Here is a 24,549-nt window from a genome sequence, read left to right on the forward strand (position 1 = left end):
CTGTGCCTCCCTCTCTCTCTGACCCTCCCCCATTCATGCTCTATCTCTCTCTGTCTCAAAAATAAATAAACGTTAAAAAAAATTAAAAAAAAAAAAATAAATAAATAAAAGCAAAAATGAACTATTGGGACCTCATCAAGATAAAAAGCTTCTGCACAGGAAATAGTCAGCAAAACTAGAAGGCAACTGACAGAATGGGAGAAGATATTTGCAAATGACATATCAGATAAAGGGTTAATATCCAAAATCTATAAAGAACTTACCAGACTCAATATCCAAAAAAACAAATAATCGAGTGAAGACATGGGCAAAAGGCATGAATAGACACTTTTCCAAAGAAGACATCCAGATGGCTAACAGACACATGAAAAGATGCTCAACATCACTTATTGTCAGGGAAATACACATCAAAACCATAATGAGATACCACATCACACCTATCAGAATGGCTAAAATTAACAACTCAGGCAACAACAGATGTTGGGGAGGATGTGGAGAAAGGGGACCCTTTTGCACTGCTGGTGGGAATGCCAACTGGTGCAGCCACTTTGGAAAATGGTATGGAGGTTCCTCAAAAAATTAAAAATAGAACTACCCTACGACCCAACATTTGCACTACTATGTATTTATCCAAAGGATACAGGAGTGTTGTTTCAAAGGGATACATGCATCCCAATGTTTATAGCGGCACTATCGACAATAGCCAAAATATGGAAAGAGCCCAATGTCCATCAACTGATGAATGGATAAAGAAGATGTATATATATATATATATATATATATATATATATATATTTGCAATGAAATATTAACTGGCCATCAAAAAGAATGAAATCTTGCCATTTGCAACAACGTGGATAGAACTAGAGTGTATTCTAAGTGAAATAAGTCAGTCAAAGAAAGACAAATATATAATTTCACTCCTATGTGGAATTTAGGAAACAAAACAGATGAACGTAGGGGAAGGGAAGCAAAAATAAGATAAAAACAGGGAGTGGAGTGCCTGGATGGCTCAATCGGTTGAGCCTCCAACTTCGGCTCAGATCATGATCGCACAGCTCGTGAGTTCAAGCCCCGAGTTGGGCTCTGTGCTGACAGCTCAGAGCTGGAGCCTCCTTCAGATTCTGTCTCTTCCTCTCGCTCTCCCTCTCCCCCACTTGCACTCTGTCTCCCTCTTTCTCAAAAATAAACATTAAAAAAAAAAAAAAACATAAAAGGAGACAAACCATAGGAGACTCTTAAGTCTCCTATGTTCAGAGAACAAACTGAGGGTTGCTGGAGAGGTGTCGGGTGGGGGGATGGGCTAAATGGTCAGTGGGCATTTTAAGAAGGGTACTTCTTGGGATAAGTACTGGGTGTTATAATTAAGTGTTGAATCACTAAATTTTATTCCTGAAATCATTACACCATATGTAAACTAACTTGGATTTAAATTAAAAAAAAAATTTTTTTTTAATAAATTTTCCTTAAAGTTAGGTCAATATTCATTGAATCCTTGTGCATGACACTGTAGAAGAATAAAAAAATTGAAATGTGATTTCTCTTTCCAAATAGCTGAAAGAATAAACATGTATACATATTTATATTTTAAAGCAAAATGCTGTATATCTTAAGGTGTCCATATTGGACTATGAACGTATCCATGTTAAGGGAGTATCAGGAATGACCGTTTAAAGGAGATGGCATATGATACAAGCAATTAATGTATGAATTTTAACTTTTTTTTTTGGTTGAGGTATAATTAGCACACAGTGTTACATTAGTTTCAGGTAATTCTACATATTACTCAGTGCTCATTACGAGAAGTGTACTCTGAATCCTCTTTATCTTTTTCACCCATTTGATATGTAGATCTGAGAGAAAGACATTCCAAAAACTTTGTAAACCTATATACGGGAGGCAAAAAGAAAAAAATAAAGGATTGTCAGGAAACAACAGATAATTCAGTCACTTGATTTGGAGTGTTCAAGTAGGTAGGCGTAGTTTCATATTTTGGTAGGCCTAGAATGTCAGGAAAAAAGAGTTATAGTTACTCCAGTGAGAAATGAGGGGTGACATGACAAAAATCATGTCAAAAATCACATTTAGAGTTAACTTGACAGTAATATTTGATGTATATTCAGGGTAGTCCAAGATACCCCAAACAGTAGTTCCTAAAGTCTAGACGAGAGGCAACAATGGCCTCTATGAGTATGATGGCATAAAGAATAGATGGGAAACTTGGTTTTAGAAATGTAGCTGGAGGATGATGAATGATGGAGCTTTTTCTACCCTTCTCTCTACTCACGCATAGAGGAGAAATATTTGATATGTCTGGACCACATTCTTTTTTTTTTTTTTTTTTTTTAATTTTTTTTAACGTTTATTTATTTTTGAGACAGAGAGCATGAACGGGGGAGGGTCAGAGAAAGGGAGACACAGAATCTGAAACAGGCTCCAGGCTCCGCGCTGTCAGCACAGAGCCTGACGCGGGGCTTGAACCCACGGACTGCGAGATCATGACCTGAGCCAAAGTCAGCTGCTTAACCGACTGAGCCATCCAGGCGCCCCTCTGGACCACATTCTAAGACACAGTTTGGGCCACATTTCTAATTGGGTGGTCTCTAGCTAAAAGGTCACAATCTTGAGTACATCTTCCTGTGACTGAACAAAGCAGAAGGTTGGGCTCACTTGCACCTCTTTTCCATCTTCTGCAATATATATACTCTAATGTAACCTCTAGGGGCCCACCCAGTGTTAAGATGGGATTGGGGCTTAGTGGGCTATCTTAAACCTATCACGTTCTCTATCCCTGTCTACCAGAAACCTCTGAATTGGGGTTTTACTATAAGTTCAGCTATTAACATAGTCTTATTTCCCATTTGCTACTCCCTCTGTACCTGTGCTTTCAAGAACATCTTGGTGAGAGATGCTTATTTTAATGAAGCATTGGGCATTTCTTGGATTTTCCCAGATATCATCCAATAGCACTCAATCCCACTATCATCACAAACAAGTAGATCCTATAGTCTGCATGCATTAGAGGCGATATAGTTAAATATATATATATTAAGATTACTTTTTCTGGAGATAAATTGCCTAGGTTATGATACTGGGCATATTGTTACCAGGTGCTTGACTTTGGGAAAGTTTTTTAGCCTCTCTGTGTCTCAGTTTTGTCATGTATAAAATAAAGAAAATAATAGTAACATAATTGTGAGGATTAAATGCATGTTTGACATAATGTTTGTCACATAAACATTACTAAATACTAGCTATTGTGGTTATTACTAGATTTGGTAACTGACTAGACTTAAGTGTGTCTTTGGAGAGTTTACCAAATTTACTGAGTAGTTGAGATAACAACTTAAAAGAAGAATCATTTCTTCTTCAGAAAGCAGAAGTGATTCATGGGTGAATGAAGGTTATGATTTTGATTTAGGACTTGAAGTTCTAGGCACCTTTCATGTATAAAAATACAGTAGATAAATGGGAATAAAGATCTCAAGCCTAGAGGATGATTTCAGCCTAGAGATAAAGATTTGTGATATGTCGACATTGCTAAAACTTACAGTAAGAACTCTGAAATTTGGGAAGGGATTTAGTAAGTACTGAATAGTTGCTGTGGGGCAGATACTGTGCTAAATGTTTTGAGGGTTTTATTCCTTCTTTGAGTAATTTTATTCTCAATTTTATTTCTCACAAATGCTGTTTTTATAAGGGAGGAAATGAAGGCTGAAGGGAGTTTTCTTAAAATGTCTTAGCTGGAATCTACAAACCAGTGACTTCAGAAGGATTGCAGGATATGGGGTCATTATTGAAAGAAGCCAGTTGTGTTTCTGTATACTAGCAACAAGCAGTTGAAAATTGGAAATTAAAAGTTCTTAAAAATCTCATTTGTAGTAGCATCAAAAATATTAAAAAATATTAAATACTTAAAAATATTAAGTATTTAAGTATAGTATATACTTAAATATTAAGTATTAATAGTATTAATATTAATAATTAGTATTAATACTTAGTATTAAGTATTAAGTATTTATAGTATATACTTAAATATTAAGTATTAAGTGTTTAAGTGTAGTATAAGTATTACGTAGGTATAAATACTTAAAAAATATTAAAAACTTAAAGATGAAATAAATTAAGAAGCAAGCACAAGCTGTATACTGAAAACTAGTAAATATTGCTGAGAAAAAGTAATGCAGACTTAAATAAGTGGAGAGATAAACCATGTTTATAGAATGAAACAGTCAGTGTTGGTAAAGTATCAGGTGTGCCCAAACTGATTAACAGATTAAGTGCAATCCTGATGAAAAAGTAAGCAAGTTGTTTGTTTGTTTGTTTTTGTAGAATTGACAAGCTAACCTAAAATATGCATGGAAATTCACAGACCCAGAATATCCAAAACAGTTTTTAAGAAGAATGAAAGTGCCAGGGTAATTCAAGGAATTGTTGAATTCAACATGCTGGAATATTTTTATATCCATATACAAGAAATTGAACCTCAACCCTTACCTCACATAAAATACAAAAATTAATTTGTAATCACTTATAGATCTAAATACAGGAAGTCAGACTTAGAAAACTAGAAAAAGCAGGGGCGCCTGGGTGGCTCAGTCGGTTGGGCGTCTGACTTCGGCTCAGGTCATGATCTCACAGTTTGTGAGTTCGAGCCCCGCGTCAGGCTCCATGCTGACAGCTCGGGGCCTGGAGCCTCCTTCTGATTCTGCATCTCCCTCTCTCTCTGCCCCCCCCCCCACCCCCACTCATGCTCTGTCTCTTTCTCTCAAAAATAAGCAAACATTAAAAAAAATTAATTAAAAAAAAGAAAACTAGAAAAAGCATAAGAGAAAATCTTAGTAACCTTAAGTTAATCAAAGATTACACAGACACACACACACACACAAAGACTACATAGACACAGAGAGCGTGAACCATAAAGAAAAAACTTTTGTTACATTGGATTTCATCAAAATAAGAATATTTTGTTCTTCTGATAAGAAAGGAAAAGGCAAGCCACAGACTTGAGAATATTTGCCAAATACACATGTGATAAGTATCCAGATATTCTTACAACTCAAGAAGACAAACTGCCTGCCTTAAAAAAAATTTTTTTAATGGCCAAGGGTTTGAATAGGTACTTTACAAAAGAAGAAATGTAAATGACCAATAAGCAAAATAAAAGATGCCCAACATCAGGGAAAATGAAGACTAAAATCGCAATTAGATACCACTACAACTACTAGAATGGCTAGATTTTAAGACTGATACTACCAGATGTTGGCAAGATCGTGGATCAGCTGGACCATCCATTGCTTGTATGAATGCATAACCCGTACAGTCACTTTGGAAAACAATTTGGCAGTTTTATGATATACTTATTGTATGATCCAGCGATTCTATTTCTATTTACTTACCCAAGAGAAATAAAAACATGTCCACACAGGAATTGTATGTCAATGCTTTTTGGCAGCTTTATTCATAATGGCCCCAAACTGAAAACAACCCAACGTGCATCAGCTAGCGAATGAATGAACAAATTTTGGCACATACCATCGTGGACTACTGCTTAGCAGTAAAGAAGAACAGACTACTCATACATGCAACAACATGGATTAATCTTTTAAAAAGCACTTTGTTGAATGAATGAAGCAGACACAAAAGATTACATACTGTTTGATTCCATTTATGTGACATTCTAGAAAAAGCAAAACTAATGACAAAGCAGATCAGTGGTAGCCAGGAACTAGAGGTAGGATGAAGGAATTGACTTCAAAGCAGCACAGAAAATCTGGGGGAGATGATGGAAATGTTCTGTATCATGATTGTTGTGGTCACAGTTACGTGACTGTAGACATGTCGTCAAAATTCATAGACCTGTATGTACACTTACAAGTGGTGAATTTTACATATGTAAATTATATCCCAATAAAGCTTTTAAGTGAGGGGAAAAAAAGAATAGGCAGTGGATGGTTGTGCCAATATTCAAATCTCTACTTTTATGGCAGGGGTGGGAGGGTAAACCAAAAAAATCATTAAAAATTTAAGATCTCGGGGCGCTTGGGTGGCTCGGTCGGTTGGACGTCCAACTTCAGCTCAGGTCATGATCTCACAGTCTGTGAGTTCAAGCCCCGCGTCGGGCTCTGTGCTGACAGCTCAGAGCCTGGAGCCTGCTTCGGATTCTGTGTCTCCCTCTCTCTCTGCCCCTCCCCTGCTCATGCTCTGTCTCTCTCTGTCTCAAAAATAAATAAAAACATTTAAAAAAAATTTTTTTTTTAATTTAAGATCTCTGTTTTCAGATGACTTTTGAAAGTGGAAACTAGCTTACAAGAGGTTAAATTGTGAAGATACAGAAGCAGCAACTGTAAACAAATGGGTAAAGGGGTGAGGGACCATTAGCTTAACAGGATAGGATAGCTTAACAGAGTTAGGTAAAAGTTGAGCTTTTTACTCTTTTTTAGGACACGGGATTACTAAGCATGTTTGTGAGCAGAAGAGAGGCACTTTGAAAGGAAAAGTTTGAAAACGTAATCAGGAAGTGATCATTGAGAAGTTAAAGTGTTGCAGTATCAAGAGGTTAAATGGAGGGGCGCCTGGGTGGCTCAGTCGGCTGAGCGGCCGACTTCGGCTCAGGTCATGATCTCACGGTCCGTGGGTTCGAGCCCCACGTCGGGCCCTGTGCTGACAGCTCAGAGCCTGGAGCCTGCTTTGGATTCTGTGTCTCCCTCTCTCTGACCCTCCCCCATTCATGCTCTGTCTCTCTCTGTCTCAAAAATAAATAAACGTTAAAAAAAAAAAAAAAAAAAAAAGTTAAATGGAGAATTGTGATCCTTGAATCAGAGAAGGAGTGTTATATAGGAGTGTAGGAAAAGAAAGGAAAATAGGGTAAAAAGAGGTTTTTCCTCGAGGAGCGCCTTCATGGCTCAGTTGGTTGAGCTTCTGACGTGGGCTCAGGTCATGATCTCAGAGTTTGTGAGTTCAAGCCCTGTATCAGGCTTGCTGCTGTCAGTGAAGAGTCTGCTTCAGATCTTCTGTTCCCCCCTGTCTCTCTCTTTGTCTCTCCCCCCGCTCCTGCTCACATTTCCTCTCTCTCAAAAATATATAAAACATTTTCAAAAAACTTTTTAAAAATATAAGAGGTTTTGAGTTAGAAGGGAACCAGAAGGAACCTTTGCTGGGTAGATACTGATCTCAATGAAGAGAAAGCCAAATAAGAATGAAGTGGGCTCTGAATGATCTGAAAGACTTAATAAAAAACAACAATTTTTAGAACAACCAGTAGAGAGAATATAGTGGCCTAATAGATGTGAATAAATTTATTCTAAGCAGCAGTAAGAGCCAGGTCATGGGCTTGATCAGCATGCTGTCACTAATGTTCTGCAGCTTCTTTTAATTCAAATCAGAGATTGACAATGCAAACCAGAGGCAGACCAAATCCAATCTGCCATCTGTTTTTCTGCAACTTGCAGGCTAAGAATGGTTTTTGTATTTTTTAGTTATTAGGAACAAAATCAAAAGAAGAAGAATACATCATAATGCATGAAAATTATACTAACTTCAAATATTAGTGTCCATAAAGTTTTATTGAAACACAACTATACTCATTGGTTTATATATATACACTCGGCTTTTGTGCTAACAAGTGCACAGGTGGGTTGTTGCAACAGAGACCATATGGCCTATAAAGCCTAAAATTTTTACTCCTCTGGCCCTTTATAGAAAGACTTTGCTGCCCCATTTATCTAAAGCATTCATGCCAGCTTTTCAACAGCTGAAATTAAGTAGCAGTGTTCACTAACCAGTTATCCATCTCTTCCTCTACAACCATTCACAGGTCTTAGTAGATAGGTCACCATTTATAGAGTCCTTCCCAGGTATCAGCAGTGCTGTTTCCCATGTTGAGGAAATGGAAAAGTATATGACTTTGAAGACAGTTCTGCTTCCTGGTAAGGCTAACTTAACATTCCACCAACTGGGAGAAAATCAAATTCTATGCATCTAAAATTTCCATATTTTAAACAATTAAAACTTGTCACTCTTCATAGGCAAACATATGAAACATGATGGGACATTTTGGCTAGACTGAAAAATGGAACTGTTTGGCCAAAAAAAAGCATGTAAGGTCACTTATCATTTTTCCCACAACCAGCTTTATTGTTTTTGTTTTTGTTTTTGTTTTTTAAGGAATCTTTAAGGAATTCTTGAATATTTCATTTTATTCAGCAACTACTAACATAGTACTTAACTGTACCAGCACTTTTAAGTATTTTACTAATATTAACTCATTTAATCTTCTTATGATAAGATTGTTATTATCCCCATGTTACAGATACACAAACTGAGACAGGTAGTAAGGGGCAGGTGTAGAATTTGAACCCACACATCTGGCTTCAGAATCCTTGCTTACTTGAGTTACATGTAAACATGTAAAATTACATTATGTAAACAAACTCTTCAGTCTCATCACATGAACCTTCAAGATCACCTGAGGCACTTTCTGAATTGTCTTACACAGTTTTCCAAAACACGTCACCTTTACTGCTTCTTAAAATTTTTCACTGACTCCCTTGGTGATACTGTCACTGAATTTTTATCTTTAGCCACAAGTATCCATTCAAATAAAAAAAAATTTGTTTCTTCTTTTGGTATGTTTGTGATCTTCAGAATGTGATTGACTTAGATATCTTTTGAAAGTAATCTTTAAAGCCTGTTTCCAGTGTAGTTGTAAAGCTGCATCCTAGAAATATTTATGAAATCAATGCGAAATGTCTTTGTTTTCGTGTTTATAGATTCCTTCAAATGAACAGTATCAGCATTCAGAATTTGCGTTGATTATGGTCTTTGCAAGCCAGTGTGTCTTCCCTAAAAAGTATTTTATTTTTCAAGATAAAGTAGTTGAGAGAATACTCAGATTTTATAAGAACTCAAAAAAGTGACACCCTTTTTGTCTTAAGAATAATTTTGAAGGAAAAGCTTGATCTTACATTCACTCCTAATTGGTAAGACACAGAGCCAAAGCAAAGGGAAATAACCTCTCAACTTCCTTCTGTGACAGCCATAACACCCTCTAATGACCTTCAACCCTCCTTAAACTTCTGACCTAACACACAGGTTTTCCTCTGCCCAGGTAGAGCCTTTGTGTGTTTTATTCTTTTTGTGGGAGCCCTCACCTGTTTTCTTCTCTATTCACCTTTCAGTCATGTTCTTTGTCTCTAGTCTCTTCCTCCTGTAGCTGTCTCTGTCCATATGTACTTGCCAATGGTGTGTTGTGAAACATTGTGTGTGGGTTTTGGGTACATGCTTTATTTTAACTTTGTTAAAATATTTTTTTTCTTTCTTGGATACAGTATGTTAAGGTGTAAGAACCCAGAAATTTGAGGCAGTCTTGGATGCAAACTCCAGCATTACTACTTAGTTGGGCAAATTAATTAACCTTTCTGAGTCATTTTATTTCTAAAAAGAATAATCCTAAATTCTATGTTAGAGTTTTAGAGATGGTTACATGAAAAGAAAAATACATATACATGGAAAGCAAATATAAATCTAAGGCACTGCAGTGTTCGGTGCCTTTCCTTTGTATTGATCTCTACACATGCTGACAAGCCATACCAGTTCACATTTTTTCTTCATAAATGCCTTTAGGGTTCTGTGACCACAGGTCCCTCAACCACTTCTTTGGATCTTGGTTACAAAAGCAAGTGAGAGAAAAGGAAGAGACAGGGCAATAATAAAAGCACCAATTTTCTACCAACCTAGAAAGGAGGAGCAATAGTTTTTGAGATGGGGAAGCATAGGAACTGTGTAGGGAGAAGAGTGAGGGCTAAGAAAATATTTAAGAGGAAAAGGCATTTCTTCAAAATAATAATTGTAAGATGTTAAAATGTTAATATTTTCATTCAATTACTATTTATTGAGTTTCTTTGATTATGTTGGGTACTTTATTATTTCATTTTTATCCTGAATGTATGCATGTAGCCATAAATAGATTGCTAAATAGATACGTTGGGATGTAGACATTTTCCAGAATTTTATAAGCGTTCTCATTTGATAAATAACTATAGAAAATAAAAATCTGATTATAACATGATATGTGTTAACTAACTGTGTAAACTGGTATAATAGTATATTTTGTATCTGCTTATTTGAAAATCCCAAGGTAGTAGTTTACAGAAAAACTAATAAGCAGTTGTTTAGTCCATTAAGCCTGATGAGAGAAATTTAGAGATGGGGAAGTACACCTAACAAAGTGATGTAGTTCTTTTCATTATTGTCTTATGTTTTCTTCATTCTGTTTTACATGCCCTCATGATAGACCTCGTTATATTCTTGTGGGTAAGCTAGTGAGTTGCGCTTACATTCCTAAAATTGTGTGTACATTTGGCCACTACTTTAACTCATTACAAATCTTAGGTATATCTCACTGTCATATCACACTGACTTTGCTTCCTCTTTTGCATTTGTTTTTAAAATGTTTTTAAAATGTTGTCATGTCTCCAACACGTTAGTCATTAACCAAACTGTACAGTGTTAGAAACTTTAATCTTTTTTGTAGTTCAGTTATACCTATCCTATAATCATTTTGGTTTCTTTTTTCTTCACTCCCTATAATTTGTTTTCATCCTACACTGACACCTAAACCTGGAAATAATCATGTTGATCCACTGGTTTTGTCATACTTCAGAAAAGACTACCCCTTATCCAATTAATTTATGATACTTTAGTGTTTTTTACCCTGGCTTGAACATATTTAGTAATTTAAACTGTATGACACCTAAAAATGGTTAATAGGACTTCATTCTTTAATTCTGTAAACATTCATTAAAAGCTTGTGATATATACCAGGTGATATACTAGATCCTAAGAATCCAAAGGTGCATTAAACAACAGTCTTGAACTTGAGTAACTTACATTTTTTTTAATTGTACAAGGCACTGTGTGAGTGAGCATTTTACTTATATTAGCCATTTTATCACTCAGAACTCAACATTCCCAAGTCTGTCCTCGGGGATTTTGATTCAGTAGGTCTAAGTCTAAGGTAGAGTCATGACATCTAGAGTTCTTAGAAGTTCCACAAGGAGTTCTGTTGGTTATCCTTGGTTGGTGGAGATAAAATGAAGCTTAGGGTCATGCTCACCCTTGGAAAAGAGAAAGTCTTGCTAATGGTTCAGCTCGACCCAGGACTCTGGTTTCTAAATCCCTATTCAGGAGTTTCCTAGAATCCTCATGGAATTCTGTATCCTCTCAGAATAGTTTTGTGTTAATATTTGTAGTGTTTGCCTGGTGTTTTTCAAGTTTTTATTTAAATTCTGCTTTGTTAACATACATGGTAAAATTGGTTTCAGGTGTAGAATTTAGTGACTTATCACTTACATATAACACTCAGTGCCATCACAATAAGTGCCCCCCTTAATACCCATCACCCATTTGGCCCATTACCCCACCCACCTCCTTCCATCAACCCTCAGTTTGTTCTCTATAGTTAAGTCTCTTATGGTTTGCTTCCCTCTTGCTTTTTATTCCCTTTCCCCTCTATTCATCTGTTCTGTGTTTTTTTTTTAATTCCACATATGAGTGAAATCATACAGTATTTGTCTTTCTATGACTGGCTTATTTCAGTCAGCATACTACACTCTAGCTCTAACCACATTATTGCAAAAACGCTTTCATTATTTTTTATGGCAGAGTAATACTCCATATTGTGTGTGGGGGTGTGTGGGTGTGTGTGTACGTACACGCATGCATACCGCTTTATCCATTCATCAGTCAGTGGACATTTGGACTCTTTCCATAGTTTGGCTACTGTTGATAATGCTGCTATAAACATTGGGATGCATGTATCCCTTCGAATCAGTATTTTGTATTCTTTGGGTAAATTCCTGGGTCTTAGGGTGGTTCTATTTTTAACTTTTTGAGGAACCTCCATGCTGTTTTCCAAAGTAGCAACACCAGTTTACATTCCCACCAGCAGTGCAAAAGGGTTCCTCTTTCTCCGCATCCTTGCTAACATCTGTTGTTCTCTGTGTTGTTAATTTTAGCCATTTTGACAGGCGTGACGTGGTATCTCATTGTGGTTTTGATTTGTATTTCCCTGATAATGAGTGATGTTGTGCATCTTTTCATGTGTCTGTTAGCCATCTGGATGCTTTCTTTTGAAAAAGTGTCTACTCATGTCTTTTGCCCATTTCTTCACTGGATTTACTTGTTTTTTGGGTGTTGAGTTTGATAAATGTTATATAGATTTTGGGTACTAACCCTTTATCAGATATGTCATTTGCAGATATCTTCTCCATCAGTTGTCTATTTTAGTTTTGCTGATTGTTTCCTTCGCTGTGCAGAAGCTTTTTATCTTGATGAAGTCCCAGTAGTTCGTCTTTGCTTTTGTTTCCCTTGCCTCCAGAGATGTGTCTAGTAAGAAGTTGCTGCGGCTGAAGTCATGAAGGTCGCTGCCTGTATTTTCCTCTAGGAATTTGATTGTTTCCTGTCTCACATTTAGATCTTTCATCTGTTTTCAGTTTATTTTTGTGTATGGTATAAGAAAGTGGTCCAGGTTCATTCTTCTGCATGTTGCTGTCCAGTTTCCCCAACACCATTTGCTGAAATGACTGTCTTTTTTCCATTGGATGTTCTTTCCTGCTTTATCAAAGATTAGTTGACCATACAGTTGTGGGTCCATTTCTAGGTTTTCTGTTCTGTTCCGTTGGTCTATGTATCTGTTTTTGTGCCGGTACCATACTGTCTTGATCACTACAGATTTGTAACATAGCTTAAAATCCAGAATTGTGATGCCTCCAGCTTTGTTTTTTGTTTTTGTTTGTTTGTTTTTTTCAAGTTTGCTTTGGCTATTCATGGTCTTTTGTGGTTCCATACAAATTTTAGGATTGTTTGTACTAGCCCTGTGAAAAATGCTGGTGGTATTTTGATAGAGATGCATTAAATAGGTAGATTGCTTTGGGTAGTATAGACAGTTGAACAATATTTGTTCTTCCAATGCATGAGCATGGAATGTTTTCCATTTCTTAGTGTCCTCTTCAGTTTCTTTCAGAAGTATACTTTTCAGAGTATAGATCTTTTACCTCTTTGATTAGGTTTATTCCTACATATCTTACAGTTTTTGGTACAAATGTGAAGGGGATCGATTCCTTGATTTCTCTTTCTGCTGCTTCAATGTTGGTGTATAAAAATGCAACAGATATCTGTACATTGATTTTACTCCTGCGACTTTTCTGAATTCATGTTTCAGTTCTAGTGATTTTTTGGTGTAGTCTTGCATTTTCTACATGTCATTTGCGAGTAGTGAAAGTCTGACTTCTTCCTTGCCAATTTGGATGCCTTTTGTTTCTTTTTGTTGTCTAATTGCTGAACCTAGTACTTCCAGTACAATGTTAAATAACAATGGTGAGAGTGGACATCTCTGTGTTGTTCCTGACTGTAGAGAAAAAGCTCTGTTTTTCCCCATTGAGGATATTAGCTGTGGGTCTTTTGTGTATGGCCTTTATGATCTTGAGGTATGTTCCCTCTATCCCTACTTTGATGAGGGTTTTTATCAAGAAATGATCCTATATTTTGTCAAATGCTTTTTCTGCATCTATTGAGAGGATCATATGGTTCATATGCTTTCTTTTATTAATGTGGTGTATCATGTTGATTGATTTGTGAATATTGAACCAGAGCTGCAGCTTTAAATGGAAGTTGGTCTAAATAAATATCTTTTACAACTGTGGTAAGTTGATTTCCTTTTTTGAGCTATATATTATGGAAAACTATGATTGGCCTCCATTCTATTGTTCATACTTGATACTAGTCCATAAAAGCATCCTCTAAAAGCACCTTTTCTTGTGACTTTTTTTCTTAGAGTGGTTTTAGGTTCACAGCAAAACCAAGAAGAAACTACAGAGATCCTGTAACTATTTTGGATTCCGTGTTATATATTCTGATTTTTTTAATGTACCCTAACATTCTGCAGTATATATTAAAGGCAGCAGGAAATAGTTTGAGTGCTGTCAAGCACTGATGTAATAAATACTCTTGGTTCGGAGGATGATTCAAGCTCAATTTTAAGTGTTTGTTGTCACGTTGCCACATAAGGCAAAATAGCTACCCATACAAACACTATTATAAAATATTTCTCTCTAATTTTATCTCATGCATGCTTTGATTTATTTTAAGGCAACATTCCTCTCATTTATTTCACTTAAGTACTTTTATCCTCACATACCTGCAGTACCTATTTTTTGCCTTTATAAGATGGCCAAATATTACCACATATTGTTTATTAATGACATTACATATTTTATTTGATCATGATATGATAGATGCATTGAATTACTCTAAATGCATGCTTGAAATTCTTATAAATCCATGGTGCAGTTGTTAAACATACTCAGCGTTTTTAACCCAGCAAAAAAAGATTTCTCACATGCATGTAAGAATTAGTTTGTAAGCCAAAAATGACAGATGTAGTATTACAGCTGAGCAGTGAACTTGCTGAAGAAATCATCTAAATGGCAGAAACATTTGGAGAAATACCCAAGTGCCTTTTAAATTCCTTTCTCTTGTCCTGTAGTAACCAGTGTTGCAACAATGATGATTATTTTTATAAATTTTCTCTATCTGCTTTCTTTTCAATTTAGAAAATTTAACAATTGAAAGGAAAAGATCAGAATTACCAGAACTCTGATTCTCTATAATTTTATATGCATATTTTTGAACTTAAGTAATTACTCTCCTGATTTTTATTAAAAATAGTTGTGATTCGGTATCAAGGAATATATTTTAAAATTTACTGGTAGCGAGATGACAAAAAGTGAGAGAAAGTAGTTGGTGGAACAAATAACAATAATGCAAAAAAAATCTCTAAAATAACATTTTCTATTTTGATATCAATGAAAAGAAAACAATTTCAGATAAATAATATGTACAAATTGTCATGGGGTTTGTTTGCTTTAGGGTTTTTGTTTTTTGTTTTTTGTGTGTTTCAGGGGTTTTGGAGCATTTTGGTTTTTGGTTTTTGTTTTGTTTTGTTTTGCTTTCGCTTTTTTGAAGTACCCATTAAGTACTGTAAATTGGGTATTAGAACACCAGTTCTTGGGATCAGAGATCTCTCATACAGTTTCAGGATATTAAAAAACTAACCAACCAAGACTTACTCTACTAGACATTGATACTACATACTTCATACCTTACTTGGTTAATAACACTTTATTATGAGAAGTAAAATATATCTGAACCAGAATTATTTATATTGAAAGTAGATAATGTTTCATTTTTTTAAATTTGCCTATATCAAAGACTTTTGAGTTGCCGTTAGGAAAATTACTTTTAAGTCAAAAAAAAATCATGTAATATAAAAACAACTTTTACAACAACTTCCCTTTTCCCAGATATCTTTACCTACAGTGGTACCATTTTTTTTTTTAAGATTTATGCTTTTTCTTTTCTTTTTACATAAATGTGAGTATCCTTATATGATTTTAGATATATTCATAGTACATGTCTAAATATGTATGTTAAGTAATGAGTCAAGTTTATATATTAAGCTTATTTTTATTTTTATTTTTTGAGAGAGAGATAGAGAGCAAGCCAGAGAGGGGCAGACAGAATGGGAAACAGAATCCCAAGCAAGTTCCATGCTCTAGCACAGAGCCCGAAGTGGGGCTCAAACTCAAAAACTGTGAGATCATGATCTGAGCCAAAATCAAGAATCAGATGCTCAACCAACTGAGCCACCCAGGTGCCCCAAGTTTATATGTTTTAAAGAAACACATTAGAACATATGGATCCAAAAGAGAATATCCTCTACTAAAACAGGCATATTTGGGGCCCCTACACTTTTCCCAGCCATCCTGGCATTGCTCAGTAGGGTTACTTCATAGTCCTTGCAGCAGCCCTTAACTGTAAAGGCCTTATTCTCCTTCAAAGATATATTTTGTTTTGAAAATTCAGAGTAAAACCATTGCATTAGGTGGGCGAATAAACTGGGTGCTACTATTTGGTGTGAAAAATGAGGTAAGAAATTAGGGAGAATTTAAATGTCTAACAATAGAGAAATACTCAACGGAAAATTATGGGGCCAATACTACTTATGAAAGGGGTTTAGAAGCATAGAAGCCTTTTAAGTTCTATCAGTGAAAACAAGGACCTCAAACTATATGAAGGTATGATTTACATATATAATGTGCATAGTAAACATTTTATGTATGAGAATATCAAAGATTGGTGAGGATGTGGAGAAACCATATTTCATACACTTTTGGTCATGTTTCAATACTATATGGCTATTTGGAGAAAATTGGGTAAAATCTATGAAAATTTAAAATCCTTTCACCTAGGGGTACCTGGGTGGCTCAGTCAGTTAAACGCTTGACTTCAGCTCAGGTCATGATCTCACTGCTCGGCTCGTGAGTTCGAGCCCCATGTTTATGCTGACAGCTCAGAGCCTGGAGCCTGCTTCGGATTCTGTGTCTCCCTCTCTCTCTGCCCCTGCCCGGCTCATACTCTCTCTCTCTCTCTCTGCCCCTCCCTAGCTCATACTCTATCTCTCTCTCCTTCAAAAATAAATAAACATTAAAAAAAAAATAATTTAAATCCTTTGACCCAACAATTCTACTTCATGATCTGTCTCCTAGAAAAACATTTACTTGTGCATGGGAAGCATTATTTAGGATAGTCTTGAAAGCACTGTATGTAATAAAAAAATTGGAAATAATCTGAACATTCATCAGTTTAGAATTAAATAAATGGATTGAAATTAAATAATCTGTCTGCATTGTGATCACCTCTATAGCAAATGAAAGGAATGAGGTACAGACAGGGAAAGATCCCAGAACATATTCTTAAGTGAAAAAAATAATTTATAGAGTATTTGTGACATGATGCCATTTTTTTAATAAATAAAAAGAAAAAAAGAGACCGATATATCCTTCTGTGTATAATACATGTGCATTGTTTTAAAAAAAACTCTGGAAAAATACACAGAAAACTGGTAACAGTGTTTATCTCTAAAAGGAGAAATGAAGTTGAGAGTGGTGATGAAAAGATCTTTAATTGTTATTTGTGATATTTGAAACTTTCACTCTGAAGAATGGATTTGATAAAGTACTTACAGAATTGAAGATAAATTTGAAAATTTTTAATTGTGCAGAAAAGATGAGAAGGAAATATATAAAAATTTAAACAGCAGTTACCATTATGAGCTTATAAATGATATTTTCCTCCTATTATTATGTAATCAGTACAAAAATTAAAAAGACATTTTTAAAAAGACACAGGTTATAAACAGTGAAAAGACATTTCTTATGTAGCTTATTAATTACCTAAGTATAAAAATGAAACAGTAACAGAATTGTTTGTTCAAATAAGTATCTGTTTCCTAGCCCTGTAAAATAGTTGCACTCATCCTGATTATCACCAGTTCATTTGTTAAAAACTGGGTCCTCTTTCTTTTATTTATTTCTTATTTTTTATTTTTTTAGAGAGAGAGTGCATATGCACGTACACATGCACATGATCAGGGGAAAAGCAGAGAGAGAGAGAGAGAGAGAGAGAGAGAGAGAGAGAGAGAGAGAACGAGAGAGCATCTTAAGCAGACTCCACACTCAGCACAGAGCCTGATGCGGGGCTCAATCCCACAACCCTGGGATCATGACCTGAGCCAAAATCAAGAGTAGGATGCTCAACCCTGAGCCATCCATGCTCCCCGCCTCTTTCTTTTAATTGCAATTCATGTAGATTAGACTCTCTAATAAATCCATTAGTGTAGTTTTGGTGCATAATTTTAACTACTGGTTTAAGTTACCAAGTTTCAAATAGGAGTGAACGACTTCTTTTGCCTTCATATATTTGATATCCTATCTCTTCTTTAAACAGAAAGTGTCTATATTATATAAATTTTAAATATGTATGGCCCATAAATGTTTTCTTATTAATCAATTAGTTAAATTTTAGTGAACCTAATATGCTTGTCTTTACTCAAATATCACCTTAACAGAGAAATGCCTTCCCTGCCCAACCTCTTTAAAATAGGACCACCACTAATATCAATATCATTCCCTATTCCCTCACTCTACATTATTATTACAATTAGAATTTATTAACATTATCACCCTCCACTTGTTTATCTCCCACCATTAGAATGTAAGTTCTTTGAAGAATAGTGATGCTATTTGTGGTTCGCTGGTACCTAATAATTGATACCTAACACAGTTAGGTGCACAATAAATATTTTTAAGTGAATTAGGTATTGATGAATGAAATATTTTGGTTAATGCAAAGTTAACCCTATATAAAATAGCAATTTTAAAAGAAGAAATTTAAAATATACTTTTGTAAAAAGAATCATGTCTTCTTGTGCCTCATACTCCGTATGCTTTAAATACATAGTTGGTAGAACACTAGTTAATGTAATATTAGATATAGATCTATAAATATATACAGATATATAATGTTGAGAACCAGAAAAAAAAAAAAAACCAACTTTAGACATAATGGAAAACTTAGTGGTTTTGTATCTTTAACCTAAGGCAATTAGCTTTTCCTCAGCCACAGAAGCAGAAAATCCAAGCAACAGTTTTATCCCCCATTCTTAATTCAAGTAAGTGAATCTTAGAGTTTGGTTAATTACTCAGTAATTTATCCAGAGGCATTTTGAACATGTGATACAGGTCTACAAATGCGTGTGGTACAAGTCTAGAAACACAACCAAGGGGCACCTGGGTGGTTCAGTCGGTTAAGCATCCGACTTCGGCTCAGGTTATGATCTCATGGTTCATGGGTTCAAGCCCCGCATTGGGCTCTGTGCTGGCAGCTAAGAGCCTGGAGCCTGTTTAGGATTCTGTCTCTCTCTGTCTGTCTCTCTCTCTCTCTGCCCCTCCCCAGCTTATGCTCGCTCGCGCTCTCTCTCTCAAGAATAAATATTAAAAAAAAATTTTTTTAAGAAAAAAAAAAGAAACACAACCAAAATTCTCTGTAAAAAGAATGAAAATGAGTCTTACCCCTGGGAATTATAAATAGCAGGCACAAAAGTAGTTAAGGTATGGATTAGTTATTAGCTCCACCAAAATGAGTAATTTGAAAAGGAACTGAACATCAACTCACTGAGGCCTTATTAACAGAACAAGCAGAAAGAGGAATCTGAGACAGCAAAGTAAACTGGGATTTGTAGCCCACCTGTGTGGGCAAGATGGCTTCTCAGGTGATTAGAGAGGTCAGCTTCTGCCCTTGTCAACTTCCATTTCCCACAGCAAATTCCACCAAAGCCTTCCTATCTGGAGATTCGGGTCCCACCTCTGTTTCAAAGCACTCCTCTTACATGTAGCAAGTTAATCAGCAGTCTCAGCCCCCTTGGCTTGTGAAATATAGAATTAGATTATCCCCCTCGCACAAAGGATGCAGGGGTCCAGTCATATGACTGTTTGCTCCCATGTCTTCCTCTGAGCCCCACAGTATATTCTCTGTATTGACCCAGACTACCTTTCAGTCCTTTCTCTCAGTTAATCTGCCTAATGCCTGACTCCTAAAAATCCTTCCCTGAACCCTTGCCAGTAACTGGAAATCCTATTACTTTGCTTAGCGTCTTTTGCCAATCTTCCTTGTGCAGGTTTTACTTCCTGTACTCTTTCTCTGCACACAGCTGTCCTCTGGCACGCAGACAGATGCTTGCCTCAACGGTTGCTCCACCCTCCCTCCAGATTGAACAAGCTTTCAAAATTTCTTAATGGAAGGACCACTTCCTGGTCCTGGTAATTATAGGAACCTCATGACTGAATACAATCTATTTTGGATATTTTGCCTTAGAATGGCTATCTATCAAATGAGATTAGATAATGATTCCGAATCAATATCCACTTTTAATATCGGGATAGCCATGAACATTTTGTGGACAAAATTCAAAGATCAGTTGTTGCTTCTTGTTGAAAAATAAAAACTGAGTTTAAATAAAAGGTTAATAATTACATAGGTCCTTCACCATTTTACCCAATGATAACCTTGTTGCTAGAGTTGGGAATAAGTCATATACACTTCTTGGCTTAATACATTAGAGTATAATGAGCAAAACCTTCACCGTAGTGTGTATGTTAAGTCTGCTCATGTAAATACTGTTATAAAAACCTCTTGTTACTCAGTATTTTAGACAGTGCTTTTGTTTAAATTCATTCTCCCATTTCTGAGGATTGACTGCCACGCTCCTCTCTCCCACAGTTATTTCTCAGGATTGCAGAATTTGCCGTGCTGCTTGGGGTGAATTGGCCAGGGCCTGAGGGCACTTCCTAGGGGTCAGCAGGTTGGCAGCTCCCTATTTAATAGGTGATTTTCACCTTTTCACCTTTCTTCTCCTCATATGTCCAGCTTAAAAATCTGTTGTAGGGGCACCTGGGTGGCTCAGTCGGTTAAGCGTCCAACTTCAGCTCAGGTCATGATCTCATGTTCATCAGTTCAAGCCCCGCACTGGGCTCTGTGCTGACAGCCCAGAGCTTGGAGCCTGCTTTGGACTCTGTGTCTCCCTCTCTTTCTCTGCCCTTTCCCCCCCACTCACGATCTGTCTCTCTGTCTCTCTCTCTCTCTCTCTCTCTCCCTCCCTCCCTCAAAAATATATAAAAACATACAAAAAATTTTTTTAATCTGTTGTAGTGTATTCCATAAGAGCAAATAAAATTAATTCTAGGACTTTATATTACTGTTTTTTAAAGTAGTATGTGATATATGGGTGAGTCTTATGAAAACTGAAAACCCAGTTACAAATGTAGCGTAACCTAACTAAATTGAGGCCTGGGATGAGATCATTGTGAGGATTCTTGAAGATTCTGATTATACTTTTAACTTTATAGGAAATTAAACCTCTTAAGGTAACTGTGCTGAATTAGAATGTCAAACATAAGGTTGTTAACATGTGAATAATAATGACTTAGTTCAAATAAGATGTTCATATTTTGAGGATAAGATGAGAAGTCTGAGTCAGCAAAGTAAAATGTGACAGGTTACATTAGCAAAACACAAAGCGGGAATTACCTGAGACTGAGACTGTTAGGCTGTGCTCTTGTCCTGGTCTGTTCCTCACTGCTGGAACTGCTTCTGCAGCTGTGATGTTTCTTCAGCATCTTCACAGTTCACTTTAATAAATTAATTATTACACAGACATGATGATTGGAAGCAGATTCTTTCATTGTACAAACAACGTAGGAGTAGATTAGTCCTTTAGAATTACCATTTGACTTACAGAATTATCAATTTATTAAACGTAGTGCTCTCAAATTTCTCAGAGATAACTATTGTTTTTTTAAGTTTTCAATATGGGGGGAGAGTAATAGTGCTGAAAGTAACTTTCAAGTGTTGGGTAATAAATAAGAACAGGTGGAGCTAAAAGCTAAGGCTTTAATTTCCTATTTGGAGTTGGCATTGATTACCTACAATGTCTTGAATCCATAAAAAGGCAGACTTTGCAGTTTAATCTTTTCAAAGCAATTTTAAAGATCAACATCACATTCTAAATGACTTAACTAGAATTTTTTTGTATAATGCAGTCTAGTGTCTTCCCTAGTTTAGCATACAAAATACATACTGATTTCTCACACCGTATACAATTATATTTATAAAACCAGCTTCCCCAGGGAGTATTTTCACGTCAGTAAAATGTTGAATTAATAAGTGTTTGAGTGAAAGAATTTGTTTGCCATTTCATACCTATGAGCATGGCTATAATAAAAGAAAAACAGATAATAATAAGTGTTGATAAGGATGTGGAGAAATTGGCACCCTTATAACTGCTGGTGGGAATGTAAAATAGTCCAGCCACATTGGAGAGCGATTTGGCAATTCCTCAAAACTGAGAAATAGGGTGGCTATATGACCTAGGTATATAACCTATTATTTTCCTAGGTATATAGCCAAGAGAAATGAAAACATGTTTACCCAAAAACTTAACACACAAATGTTCATAACAGCATGACTCATAATAGCCAAAAAAGTGGGAATAACCCATATGTCCATCAACTGATGAATGGATAAACAAAATATGGTATATCCATACAATGGAATATTACTCAGATATAAAAAGGAGTAGAATACCAATTCATGCTACATCGTGGATGAACCTTGAAAACATCAGCAAACCACATATTATACGATTCCATTTATATGGAATGTCCAGGGTAAGCCAATCCATAGAGTGAGAAAGTAGGGCAGTGGTAGGCAGGGCTTGGGGAGAGAGAGGAATGGGGAGTGATTGCTAAATTGACATGAATTTCTTATTTGGGTAATAAAAATATTCTGTAATTAGACAGTGGTGATACACAACTTTGTAAATATACTAAAAACTAAAAAAAATGAATTATATACTTAAAAGGGTTAACTTTTATGGTGTATATATTATGTCTCAATAAAAAATTTTGTCAATGTTTGCTTATCCATACAAAGAATATTTTTATATACCTATAGTTATACATATCTATATATAACTTCTTATAATTTTCTTCACATATATGTGTGTGTATATATATATATATAGATATATATATATATATATAGATATAGATATATATATAGATATATATGCTTTCCCAAAAAGTTAAAAAGTTAAGCCCCCAAGCTGACATTCACCTGAAAGCCTTCCTGTATATTAAATCATATGTACCAGTATACATTGACCTTCCACCAATTTGAACGCCAGGTGTTTTCATCAAAGCTAAAAGAGTGCCAAGAGTGAAGCAGCCAGGAGCAAATACCTACTACCTGTCTTCTCTGATTATACTTTGAATGTTATTGTTATTGTCACTTGGTAAAATGACCTTTGAAAAGCTTATCTGGTCTCAGAAATGTCAGTTAAGAATATCATGTAGTAGTGGAAAGATCATTGCCGTAGAGTAGAATATAGCTGGACTTCAAACCCAACCTGAAATGTACTAGCAGCTTCTGCCTGTTAAAGAAATTCTTTGACATCTCTGAGCCTCAGGTTCCTCATCTGGCAAAAAATCCCTAATAGGGTTGTTGTAGGGATTAAATGAGATACCCTGAATAAAACAGACTGTACTCTCTGCTGCTTCCCTGCCGTACATATACTCTTATTTCTTCACTCTATGACGGTTCCCATCCCAAACATTATACACTCCGCCCCCGCCCCCCGCCCCCCCGTCACAAACACACGCACACACCTATATAAACCAAGTTATGTCTCCCTCCTTCACGTTCCCATTGAACCTAGGGACTGCCCTATTGAAGCACTTGCCATACTCTATTGAATTTTCATGTTTATTTGCCTATCTTCCCCAGAAAACTAACTTGTTTAAGGGAGGGGGGGACATTTTGTCTACCATTATATATACATTTGTCTAGCATAGTGACAAGCTGAATAAAATATTTGAATAAATGAATTTTAATAACATATCTAGCATTGTATTGGATTCATAATAGCTCCCTAAGACAAGATAATGTGTCTGTGTTTTCCTCTCTAGAGCATAATCATCTTGAAGCATTTTCAGATTTATAATATGTGGTGATTTATATATGGAAAAGGTTTTATTACTAGTTAGACCTATAAAATGAAGAAACTGTTCCTTATCTGTGTTACAATAGACTACTTGTTATACATTTTATACATTATTTGTAATTTGTACTTCTGTTTTCCTGTAATATCTGTGTGTATATATATATATGTATATGTGTATGTATATGTATATGTATATGTGTATATATATGTAAACATGTATACATTTACCAACTTAGAATTTTATTTTCTAAAAGTCCTAAGAATTTGCAGCTCAGGGTGCATATTTCATGCTATCCTCCATCTGACATTATTTAGACTTAGAAAGAAACAGCAAGCTTGGAAACAGTTTTGCTGTAGATTTAAGAAGACCTTCGAAATATATAGAAATTAAATCATTTTAAGCAATATAATTGAAACTTACTCTTTTATTTTAAATGTCTTACAAAATATTAATACTAGGCAATAATTATTTGGGGGTGGAAGGGATAAAAATAAAGGAACCATAGAGGTGGTTTAATTGGTGTGTTTTGTTCTCCAGACTTATCATATTTCCATACATATGGCTATCTAAATTATTTACAAGAGCTTTGCTGAATAAATATATGTTATTAACTGTATAAGATGGGAATATAGAAAAAGTAGATGTAATGTTTATGTTTATATAAATCATTGCAGTTTCTGTACAGTCTTATAATCATTCTGCTTCTTTCAGGTACAGAGAACTACAACTTAGTTCAGAAAGCAAAGTCACAGAATATCTCCATCAAAGTAAATTAAAATCTTTTGAAAGTGAGCGTGTTCAACTTATACAGGAGGAAACTGCAAGAAATCTCACACAGTGCCAGTTGGAATGTGAAAAATATCAAAAAAAAATAGAGGTACATGTACAAACTTTTCTTTTAAAATTAGCATAACATGGGGTCCTGGCTGGCTCAGTGGTAACATGCAGCTCTGGATCTCGGGGTCGTGAGGTAGAACCCCATGTTGGACATAGTCTAATTTTAAAAAATAATAAATAGCAGAGCATAGCATGTGAGCTCAATTAGTACAAGGTCTGTATCATGTCGAGCTTTATTTTACTGTAGGACTTA

The 24,549-nt window shown here is 35.6% G+C and overlaps 1 protein-coding gene across 9 annotated transcripts in view; it reads left to right on the top strand.

Moving 5' to 3' along the window:
* The window catches only part of PIBF1 (progesterone immunomodulatory binding factor 1), a 206,294-nt gene that overhangs the window by 89,741 nt on the left and 92,004 nt on the right, over positions 1–24,549 (top strand). For all 9 annotated transcript variants that reach the window (XR_006214658.1, XR_006214660.1, XR_006214666.1 and 6 more), the window contains exon 11: positions 24,171–24,336. Coding sequence is in view for 5 of the 9 variants with exons in the window: in XM_042978114.1 (XP_042834048.1) it covers positions 24,171–24,336 (166 nt within the window). In the remaining 4 variants the exon portion in view is untranslated. The remainder of the gene's footprint in view (positions 1–24,170; positions 24,337–24,549) is intronic.

This window comes from Panthera tigris, chromosome A1, assembly GCF_018350195.1.
Source record: "Panthera tigris isolate Pti1 chromosome A1, P.tigris_Pti1_mat1.1, whole genome shotgun sequence".
NCBI classification, from domain to species: Eukaryota; Metazoa; Chordata; class Mammalia; order Carnivora; family Felidae; genus Panthera; species Panthera tigris.